This window comes from Oncorhynchus kisutch, unplaced genomic scaffold (assembly GCF_002021735.2).
Source record: "Oncorhynchus kisutch isolate 150728-3 unplaced genomic scaffold, Okis_V2 Okis09a-Okis19a_hom, whole genome shotgun sequence".
Classification (NCBI taxonomy): domain Eukaryota; kingdom Metazoa; phylum Chordata; class Actinopteri; order Salmoniformes; family Salmonidae; genus Oncorhynchus; species Oncorhynchus kisutch.
Window position 1 is genome coordinate 10492072 of NW_022261985.1, and position 11892 is coordinate 10503963.

At 44.8% G+C, this 11892-nt stretch overlaps 2 protein-coding genes across 2 annotated transcripts in view; one reads left to right on the forward strand and one right to left on the reverse strand.

Annotated features, from left to right (window-relative positions):
• Positions 1-502: 502 nt before the first annotated feature.
• Positions 503-4049, reverse strand: LOC116360531 (early nodulin-75-like). Its single transcript, XM_031815237.1, has 3 exons — positions 3948-4049; positions 801-1279; positions 503-605 (listed from the first exon to the last, which is right to left on the reverse strand). Exons 1-3 carry the CDS (start codon positions 4047-4049, stop codon positions 503-505), a joined length of 684 nt encoding a protein of 227 aa, XP_031671097.1.
• Positions 4050-7107: 3058 nt separating this feature from the next.
• LOC109897817 (red-sensitive opsin-like) overlaps positions 7108-11892 on the forward strand; it is a 9049-nt gene continuing 4264 nt past the window's right edge. Inside the window, exons 1-2 of the mRNA XM_031815477.1 lie at positions 7108-7255; positions 9042-9338. Coding sequence (XP_031671337.1) covers positions 7114-7255; positions 9042-9338 — 439 coding nt within the window. The 5' untranslated portion in view covers positions 7108-7113. The remainder of the gene's footprint in view (positions 7256-9041; positions 9339-11892) is intronic.

Below are 11892 nucleotides of genomic sequence, written 5' to 3' on the forward strand. Positions count from 1 at the left end.
GAGGGGGATTTGGTTATTATGTGAAATATAAAAAATATGAAATATAACCACAGCTCAGAGGCATAGTGATGATAAGAGGAAGGAACTGAGTTCCAACAAGGCACCCTATTCTCTATGGGCCCTATGGTCAAAAGTAGTGCACTACGTAGGGAATAGGGAGCCATTTGGGGGACGTAGGCCTGATTCCTTCCCACGCGTTATCTGGTAACCTGTCCAAGCCTGACCCTGCATCACTGCATCACTGTATCAGCGTAGCGCTACACAACACAAAGCCCGGGACTCATCCGTTTGGGGGAGGAAGGTTGGCCGGTCAACGGCCGGTGATTGATAACGTCCATTATTGATGATGTCATTTTAATATGGCGGAGACGGAAGAGATGGAGTCAGCGGAGTAGTAAATGGGTTTGTGGGTAAAGCTGAAGGGTGTTAAGAGGCGGAGTTAACCCCTGGAAATAGAGGGAGAGAAGAGACATGGCGTCAGAACCTACAGGACAGTTTGGTGCTAATAAGAGATGGTTGATGAGGGAGGGGTGGAGGGTGGGGGGTGGAGGGGTGGGGTGGTGTGGAGGGGGCGGTGTGGAGGGGGCGGTGTGCTGGGTGGAGGTCTGGGAGGGTGGGGGGAGAGGGGGTGTTATGGGGCGGTGTGGTGGGTGGAGGGTTGGGTGGAGGGGTGGGGTGGGGTGGGGTGGTGTTTTGGGGTGGTGTTGTGGGTGGAGTGGTGGGTGGAGGGGTGGGGTGGTGTTGTGGGTGGTGGGGTGGGGTGGTGGGGTGGGTGGAGGGGTGGGGTGGTGTTGTGGGGCGGTGTGGTGGGTGGAGGGGTGGGGTGGTGGGGTGGTGGGGTGGTGTTGTGGGGCGGTGTTGTGGGTGGAGGGGTGGGGTGGTGGGGTGGGGTGGTGGGTGGAGGGGTGGTGTTGTGGGGCGGTGTGGTGGGTGGAGGGGTGGGGTGGTGGGGTGGCGGTGTTGTGGGGTGGTGTTGTGGGTGGAGGGGTGGGGTGGTGGGGTGGTGTTGTGGGGCGGTGTGGTGGGTGGAGGGGTGGGGTGGTGGGGCGGTGTTGTGGGGCGGTGTTGTGGGTGGAGGGGTGGGGTGGTGGGGCGGTGTTGTGGGGCGGTGTTGTGGGTGGAGGGGTGGGGTGGTGGGGTGGTGTTGTGGGGCAGTGTGGTGGGTGGAGGGGTGGGGTGGTGGGGCGGTGTTGTGGGTGGAGGGGTGGGGGGAGGGGTGGGGGGTGGGGTGGTGTTGTGGGAGTTCTTCATCATGGACTTTTGCCCTCCAGTAGGTGATCTGGAGCTAGAGGACCTTGTCTGGTCCATCTGACGTTTTCTACATGGACTTTTGCCCTTAAAGAGGGTCGACTTTAACGAACCATCAAGGTCAGAAAGTCAAGTAGCTGAATGACTTGGTATTCTAAAAGGCTTTCTAATGTTTAGTCAAATAAAGGTTAAACATCTTTATTTTAAGAATGGATACTCACGGTCAGCTAAACCACTGGATACTTCTACTCAAGCTGCCATTTTTATTGAACTGTTGACCTGACATTCACACTACGTTGGCTACATTACATAGTGACATGCTGAGAGTCCTGTCCTCTCCTCCATCCTTAACACTGGGGCTACTGCTGAGAGTCCTCTCCTCTCCTCCATCCTTAACACTGGGGCTACTGCTGAGAGTCCTCTCCTCTCCTTTCCTCCATCCTAAACACTGGAGCTACTGCTGAGAGTCCTCTCCTCTCCTCCATCCTAAACACTGGACCTACTGCTGAGAGTCCTCTCCTTTCCTCCATCCTAAACACTGGAGCTACTGCTGAGAGTCCTCTCCTTTCCTCCATCCTAAACACTGGGGGCGACTTCAATCAAAAACAAACTGAATACCTGTTGTAGGAATTAAATTCCTCTATGTTTTAACACCCAATTAAAATGAAACACTCTGTCAATTCATAAGGATATGTATGACCCTTATTAGTATATAAATGGACAGAGCCCAGTCTTAAAGTCAAACAGCAGCCTTTATTCACGAGAGTACTGCTCCTTACACATTTTACCACAGGTTATAAACTGAAAATGACATCATTAGTTTCAGTACTAGCCCATGTCATCTCCGCTGTAGTACAATGGCTGTATGGTTCTCACATGTCTCTCCCTATTTAAGATAATATATGACCGAGCCAAGGCCATGCTTGTGTAGATAAGCCTTCTAGCCAGACTGGCTAGAAGTTCATTCATTTCTACCATGGTACAGGCAGTCATTGTTCTAATTCTTGATTATATTTACACACATTATATTCAGTACTAGGATTAAAAAGAACATTCATACATATACAGTAACATAATAGTATTCTGATTAGTACATATACAGTAACATAATAGTATTCTGATTAGTACATATACAGTAACATAATAGTATTCTGATTAGTACATATACAGTAACATAATAGTATTCTGATTAGTACATATACAGTAACATAATAGTATTCTGATTAGTACATATACAGTAACATAATAGTATTCTGATTAGTACATATACAGTAACATAATAGTATTCTGATTAGTACATATACAGTAACATAATAGTATTCTGATTAGTACATATACAGTAACATAATAGTATTCTGATTAGTACATATACAGTAACATAATATTATTCTGATTAGTACATATACAGTAACATAATAGTATTCTGATTAGTACATATACAGTAACATAATAGTATTCGGATTAGTACATATACAGTAACATAATAGTTTTCTAATTAGTACATATACAGTAACATAATTAGTATTCTGATTAGTACATATACAGTAACATAATAGTATTCTGATTAGTACATATACAGTAACATAATAGTATTCTGATTAGTCAGTCCTGATTGAAATGTATACATAATTAGTCATCATTGATAAAAATTCCCTTAACAATACCATGAACACAATGAATCCATTTTAAACTTTCACCTCAAAATGTCCTCGAGCAGGTCCCTTTGAAACTCTATGTCACCAATGCGTCAGTCATATTTAGGACCTGCAAAGGGAAATACCCAAACGGTTACTGTAAGCATATTTCACAAGACACAGTGACCAAGAACGCCAGGGTGACCTGCCTAAATGATTACCGGCCCGTGGCACTCACGTCCCAACAAATCCACAGATTCATGGTAAAGTCTACACTTGTTGTATTCGGCGCATGTGACTAATAAAGTTTTGGTTTGATTCTAACGCTTCCTTTATCTTATGCTGTGTTTTCCAGGTATTGTGGTGATCTGGCACCTTGGTTGGGTGTTGCCAGGACTTCCTAGTAGTCAGCTGGATTTCTGTATCTCAGCTATTTACCCTGGACTGACTCCTTAACTCCCTGATCCTTCCTTATCCTTTCAACAATCACCTAATTATCTCATTCACACCTTGCCAACATCATTCACAGTGTTTAGTCTAATGAGGCAAACCTGTCCTCAGACATTTTCCTGCGGACATTAACTGGGGTAGTCCAGCCCCATCATAGTCCTATACCAGCCCCATCACAGCCTTATACCAGTTCAGTCACAGCCCTATACCGGCCCCATCACAGCCTTATACCAGTCCAGTCACAGCCCTATACCGACCCCATCACAGCCTTATACCAGTCCAGTCACAGCCCTATACCGGCCCCATCACAGCCTTATACCAGTCAAGTCACAGCCCTATACCAGGCCCATCACAGCCTTATACCAGCCCCATTACAGCCCTATACCAGTCCAGTCACAGACCTATACCAGCCCCATCACAGCCTTATACCAGCCCCATCACAGCCTTATACCAGACCCATCACAGCCCTATACCAGCCCCATCACAGCCTTATATGACCTCCATCACAGCCTTATACCAGCCCCATCACAGCCCTATACCAGGGCGGGGTTGGGGTTGGTGGGGTTGGGTTTGGCTCCATCACAGCCCTCTACCAGCCCCATCACAGCCCTATACCAGGGCGGGGTTAGGGTTGGTGGGGTTGGGGTTGGCTCCATCACAGCCCTCTACCAGCCGCATGGTGAGGTTGGCTCTATCACAGCCCTCTACCAGCCCCATGGTGTGGTTTGGCTCTATCACAGCCCTCTACCAGCCCCATGGTGAGGTTGGCTCTATCACAGCCCTCCACCAGCCCCCTTTTGGGGTTGGCTCCATCACAGCCCCATACCAGCCCCCTGTTGGGGTTGGCTACATCACAGCCCTCTACCAGCCCCCTGTTGGGGTTGGCTCCATCACAGCCCCATACCAGCCCCATGGTGGGGTTGGCTCCATCACAGCCCTATACCAGCCCCATGGTGGGGTTGGCTCCATCACAGCCCTCTACCAGCCCCATGGTGGGGTTGGCTCTATCACAGCCCTCTACCAGCCCCATGGTGGGGTTGGCTCTATCACAGCCCTCTACCAGCCCCATGGTGGGGTTGGCTCTATCACAGCCACACAAAATGGTTCTATTTGGAACCAAAAGGTTTCTACTTGAAACCAAATAGGTTCTACCTTATACCTTTTTTTCTAAGAGTGTACCATGTCAGAAATTATACCATTCAATTGAATGTTTCAGTTGTGGTAAAGCTGGAAATATTTTGCACAAAAGCAGGAGCATCTGTGACCAGTCAAGGATGGGGAAAACAGAACTCAATTAAATAAACGGCAGAGAGAGGTACCACCTTATCAGACTGTTGCCCTGCGTCATCATGACTCTCCTATTCCTGTAGGTCTTCTCAGGGCTGACAGTTAAATGTCTCATTCAGCAGCTCTATTAGCGCAGGGGTTTAAACATGACTCCCTTCACGTTTTTGGACGAACCCTGCTTCCCCAAAATGAACCTTCATTTAGGAGAGATTAACAGGTTTCTGACTGCACTTCTGTCAACGCCAATTAGATGTTCCAAGGTTAAGTCCTGCGGAACCCCACTTGTCCAAATAAGCTTCTTTACCACTTGGAATTGTTACATAGTACCAGCCTGACATTGTCTAAGGATACCATAGTACAGGCCTGACATTGTCTAAGGATACCATAGTACAGGCCTGACATTGTCTAAGGATACCATAGTACAGGCCTGACATTGTCTAAGGATACCATAGTACCAGCCTGACATTGTCTAAGGATACCATAGTACAGGCCTGACATTGTCTAAGGATACCATAGTACAGGCCTGACATTGTCTAAGGATACCTTAGTACCGGCCTGACATTGTCTAAGGATACCATAGTACAGGCCTGACATTGTCTAAGGATACCATAGTACCGGCCTGACATTGTCTAAGGATACCATAGTACAGGCCTGACATTGTCTAAGGATACCATTCTACATGTTACATAGTACCGGCTTAATATTGTCATTAATCATTTGATGGGACTTGCGAAGCTAAAGTCCAGACTAGATCTTGGTCATACTTTTTATTTTTATTCTGCACACTACTCCTCTTACAATGTTTAATCTAGAAACACCGTTTAAACTTTAAAACGTGTCTGGATTGAGTTTCTTACACTTGTTGATATGTTCTTTTTAAGTTCAGTTCTCCATCGACTTTAATGGGATCTCCTTAACATTCTAAAGCTATTGTGACATCACGACTTCTTGACACAAATCAGCCTGTTAGACCACATGACCAACAAGTCAGACAACAACGTAGACGGTGAGACGTCTTTGGTCTGCGTCGACCACAATGACCAACAAGTCAGACAACAACGTAGACGGTGAGACGTCTTTGTTCTGCGTCGACCACAATGACCAACAAGTCAGACAACAACGTAGACGGTGAGACGTCTTTGGTCTGCGTCGACCACAATGACCAACAAGTCAGACAACAACGTAGACGGTGAGACGTCTTTGTTGTGCGTCGACCACAATGACCAACAAGTCAGACAACAACGTAGACGGTGAGACGTCTTTGTTGTGCGTCGACCACAATGACCAACAAGTCAGACAACAACGTAGACGGTGAGACGTCTTTGGTCTGCGTCGACCACAATGACCAACAAGTCAGACAATAACGTAGACGGTGAGACGTCTTTGGTCTGCGTCGACCACAATGACCATCAAGTCAGACAATAACGTAGACGGTGAGACGTCTTTGGTCTGCGTCGACCACAATGACCAACAAGTCAGACAACAACGTAGACGGTGAGACGTCTTTGGTCTGCGTCGACCACAATGACCAACAAGTCAGACAACAACGTAGACGGTGAGACGTCTTTGGTCTGCATCTACCACAATGACCAACAAGTCAGACAACAACGTAGATGGTGAGACGTCTTTGGTCTGCTTAGACCACATGATCAACAAGTCAGACAACAACGTAGACGGTGAGACGTCTTTGGTCTGCGTCGACCACATGACCAACAAGTCAGACAACAACGTAGACGATGAGACGTCTTCGGTCTGTGTCTTGACTATTCAAATCTGGAAGCGGAAACAGAAACACAGCTTGTACAGATCGAAACGATACAGCTGTTTTTTTTGTTTTTAACCACGTCAACTCATTTAGCTAACTTCTCGCTCACTGCTGAATTACCTGCCGTGGAACTTTTCAGAACTTTCAAATGATAACAATAGGGGTTGATGAGAGAATGAGTGGGACCACTTGACCACTTTTCCCAACGATGCATTGTAGACAAAAACTTAAAGAGTATGTGACCTTGGTCTACTTCTCTGATATTCAAATCTGAAATCAGAACAGCAATAAGTACTACCAATCACTACCCCCCCCCCCCCCCCCCCCCCCCCCCAAAAAAAAGAGTTAAAGCATTTTCTTCATGGAAAATGATGGATATGAGGTATTTCATTTGATTCTGTATTGTCAATCTGAAGAGTGATTGCGTGATGGTGATTGTGTTTTTTTGAAGGTTAGATATTGAGCACTACTACTCAATATCTACTGACAAGTCTGGGCCACAGTTACAGCAGCATTCCATGTTATATTACTTTTTAACCTCCTACGCCACCAATGCCCTTTCAAACAAGATTATGGGCTTCTGAAATCCTCCTTAATTAGTCATTTGTGGTAATTAACGGTAATTAAGGAAAGTCCAGTCCATACCATCACACACCCTGCCCTAATTCCTCCAAGGCCGTAATCCTTTAAAAACACCCAAAGGATGCTATATAAACTAGGACAGTGGAGATGCACGGACTTCAGCAGGCAACTTCACTAGCTCCTATTAACCGGCCCAGGATGGCAGAGCTAGGAGTATTTGCTGCAAGGAGACAAGAAGATACAACCAGAGAATCAGGCTTCGCATACACCAACAGCAATCATACCAAAGGTACAGTACATCCTGTCAGTGTCGTGCCTGGGCTTCATATCATACCAAAGGTACAGTACATCCTGTCAGTGTCATGGCTGGGCTTCATATCATACCAAAGGTACAGTACATCCTGTCAGTGTCATGGCTGGGCTTCATATCATACCAAAGGTACAGTACTTCCTGTCAGTGTAGTGCCTGGGCTTGATATCATACCAAAGGTACAGTACATCCTGTCAGTGTAGTGCCTGGGCTTCATATCATACCAAAGGTACAGTACTTCCTGTCAGTGTCGTGCCTGGGCTTGATATCATCCGGTAGAAGGAGTGAAAGAGCCTAATTCTGTGGATTCTCCTAAAGTATTGTAGTTCTTGTATATTTTCAGAAGATAATGGTAAGTAAAGGTATTTTTCCTTCATAAGATATTTCACCAACAGCAGACATACAATTCACAACAGTATATTTCACCAACAGCAGACATACCATTCACAACAGTAGCAGTATACACACTAATACAAACAGTAGATTTCACCAACAGCAGACATACCATTCACAACAGTAGCAGTATACACACTAATACAAACAGTAGATTTCACCAACAGCAGACATACCATTCACAACAGTAGCAGTATACACACTAATACAAACAGTAGATTTCACCAACAGCAGACATACCATTCACAACAGTAGCAGTATACACACTAATACAAACAGTAGATTTCACCAACAGCAGACATACCATTCACAACAGTAGCAGTATACACACTAATACAAACAGTATATTTCACCAACAGCAGACATACCATTCACAACAGTAGCAGTATACACACTAATACAAACAGTAGATTTCGCCAACAGCAGACATACCATTCACAACAGTAGCAGTATACACACTAATACAAACAGTAGATTTCCCCAACAGCAGACATACCATTCACAACAGTAGCAGTATACACACTAATACAAACAGTAGATTTCATTGTATCAGGAATCATGACGACGTTTTCTTTGTTCAGAACTTTTGATGCTCACATTCTGTTCAACATATTACTTACTGTTCTCATTTGACTACATCAATAAGTCATCTTGGCCATGTTGTTATAATCTCCACCCGGCACAGCCAGAAGAGGACTGGCCACCCCACATAGCCTGGTTCCTCTCTAGGTTTCTAATCTCCACCCGGCACAGCCAGAAGAGGACTGGCCACCCCACATAGCCTGGTTCCTCTCTAGGTTTCTAATCTCCACCCGGCACAGCCAGAAGAGGACTGGCCACCCCACATAGCCTGGTTCCTCTCTAGGTTTCTAATCTCCACCCGGCACAGCCAGAAGAGGACTGGCCACCCCACATAGCCTGGTTCCTCTCTAGGTTTCTAATCTCCACCCGGCACAGCCAGAAGAGGACTGGCCACCCCACATAGCCTGGTTCCTCTCTAGGTTTCTAATCTCCACCCGGCACAGCCAGAAGAGAACTGGCCACCCCACATAGCCTGGTTCCTCTCTAGGTTTCTAATCTCCACCCGGCACAGCCAGAAGAGGACAGGCCACCCCACATAGCCTGGTTCCTCTCTAGGTTTCTTCCTAGGTTCTGGCCTTTCTAGGGAGTTTTTCCTAGCCACCGTGCTTCTACACCTGCATTGCTTGCTGTTTGGGGGTTTTAGGCTGGGTTTCTGTACAGCACTTTGAGATATCAGCTGATGTACGAAGGGCTATATAAATACATTTGATTTGATTTGATTTGGAAGTTGTATTTAACTTATATTCAAATACATATCTGTTTTTTTAATTATCTTTTTTTAAATGTGCAGATCCTTTTGAGGGCCCCAACTACCACATTGCTCCAAGATGGGTGTACAATATCTCAACACTCTGGATGCTCTTTGTGGTCGTCGCCTCAACCTTCACCAACGGCCTGGTACTGGTGGCCACTGCCAAATTCAAGAAGCTCCAACATCCTCTCAACTGGATCCTGGTCAACCTGGCGTTCGCCGACATTGCGGAGACTCTTTTGGCGAGCACCATCAGCGTTTGCAACCAGATGTTTGGCTACTTTATTCTTGGACACCCAATGTGTGTCTTTGAGGGATTCACCGTCGCCACATGTGGTAAGATGCGTTTTTATATGGGCTACATGTTGTTTCATATTTAACCCTTGTGTGGTGTTCAAGTCAGCAGCATATCACCCTGCATACCACTGTTGCCTTGCTTCTGAAGCTAAGCAGGGTTGGTCCTGGTCAGTCCCTGCATGGGAGACCAGATGCTGCTGGAAGTGGTGTTGGAGGGCCAGTAGGAGGCACTCTTTCCTCTGGTCTAGAAAAAAATATCCCAATGTCCCAGGGCAGTGATTGGGGACATTGCCCTGTGAAAGATGCTGTCTTTCGAATGGGACGTTAAACAGGTGTCCTGACTCTCTGAGGTCACTAAAGATCCCATGGCACTTATTGTAAGAGTAGTGGTGTTAACCCCGGTGTCCCATTCTGTCCTTCATACCACCTAATAATCCCCAGCTTCCAATTGGCTCATTCATCCCCCCCTCCACTCCCCTGTAACTATTCCCCAGGTTGTTGCTGTAAATGAGAATGTTCTCAGTTAACTGACCTGGTAAAATAAGAGTAAAATATATATGTTTTTGTTTTTCACCTAACGTTCACAGGTCTGATGGACGCAAAACATTCATGTTTTTTATAACAATACATCCATAACAATTAACGTAAAAATACTGTTACGAGAAATGAGTGAGGAGGTGTTGAGTCGCAGAGAGCAAAAGATGTGGAAAAAAACTGGCTTTAATGAACCGGAAACATAACATGAACCCAAAGTAGAAAAACAAATGATCAGAAATATAAACGGACAGCGTGAAACCCAAATACAAACAAAATGCACTCAAACAACAAAACAGACTAACAAGCCCGCAGGAAACAGAAGCAGGCTGAACGAACTATATATAACCCTCCCCTAACAACCAAACAAACTATATATAACCCTCCCCTAACAACCAAACAAACTATATATAACCCTCCCCTAACAACCTATATATAACCCTCCCCTAACAACCTATATATAACCCTCCCCTAACAACCAAACAAACTATATATAACCCTCCCCTAACAACCTATATATAACCCTCCCCTAACAACCAAACAAACTATATATAACCCTCCCCTAACAACCAAACAAACTATATATAACCCTCCCCTAACAACCAAACAAACTATATATAACCCTCCCCTAACAACCAAACAAACTATATATAACCCTCCCCTAACATCCAAACAAACTATATATAACCCTCCCCTAACAACCAAACAAACTATATATAACCCTCCCCTAACAACCAAACAAACTATATATAACCCTCCCCTAACATCCAAACAAACTATATATAACCCTCCCCTAACAACCAAACAAACTATATATAACCCTCCCCTAACAACCAAACAAACTATATATAACCCTCCCCTAACAACCAAACAAACTATATATAACCCTCCCCTAACAACCAAACAAACTATATATAACCCTCCCCTAACAACCAAACAAACTATATATAACCCTCCCCTAACAACCAAACAAACTATATATAACCCTCCCCTAACAACCAAACAAACTATATATAACCCTCCCCTAACAACCAAACAAGAAACAGGTGATACCAATCAGACAAAACCAAAGGAACACAGAACAACGGATCGGCGATAGCTAGTAGACCGGCGACGACGACCGCCGAGCGCCACCCGAACAAGAAGGGGAGTCACCTTCGGTAATAGTCGTGACAAATAATTAATACTTAGATGTTGACTTATATCAATTACAAGCAATATAGACAGCGTACATGGTTAATATTTGCCATTAACCTCTGCTAGATCACATTTATCAATTAAAGCGCAATTTTTTTATTTTTTATAAAATGTTGTTTTTTTAGAACAAAAATGTATTATAATCAAGACATGGGTGGAATAAATCATGTTTATCTTGAAAAAATACAAATGAAACAAATCGTTTGATGTTTATTGCTTTGAACTGAACAAATTGGAAGGACACATTTTACATACAGTATTTTATGGAAATGATAAATGAGCCCCCATTGAAGAACAAATTAAGGCCGGTCTACACACCACGAGGGACAGAGTTTTACTGAGTGTGTGTGTGTGTGTTGCAAATTTATGTCTTGCATTTCTTGCATGTGTACTGTGTCTTCCTGTCCGTCTTGGGTCCACACACATCGCAGAGCTTCTTCTTGTTGCTACAGGCTACAATCTAAAATGATGAAAACACTTAGTTCAGGAATTTTACTAACATCTCACTCACATATATAGTTACAGCAGGCCAAGGGAGGAGAGTCAGACACACACAGACATACAACAACATCACTCACATATATAGTTACAGCAGGCCAAGGGAGGAGAGTCAGACACACACAGACATACAACAACATCACTCACATATATAGTTACAGCAGGCCAAGGGAGGAGAGTCAGACACACACAGACATACAACAACATCACTCACATATATAGTTACAGCAGGCCAAGGGAGGAGAGTCAGACACACACAGACATACAACAACATCACTCACATATATAGTTACAGCAGGCCAAGGGAGGAAAGTCAGACACACACAGACATACAACAACATCACTCACATATATAGTTACAGCA

Bases quoted from the DNA above. Each gene is read 5' to 3' on its own strand.
- LOC116360531 (XM_031815237.1), bottom strand. From the start codon at position 4,049: ATGGGGCTGGTAGAGGGCTGTGATAGAGCCAACCTCACCATGCGGCTG. The intron at 1,280-3,947 runs GTATAGGGCTGT...CTCTAGCTCCAG, and splicing joins CCAACCCTAACCCCGCCCTG to ATCACCTACTGGAGGGCAAA. The intron at 606-800 runs GCCCCACAACAC...CCACCCTCCCAG, and splicing joins ACCCCTCCACCCACCACACC to ACCTCCACCCAGCACACCGC.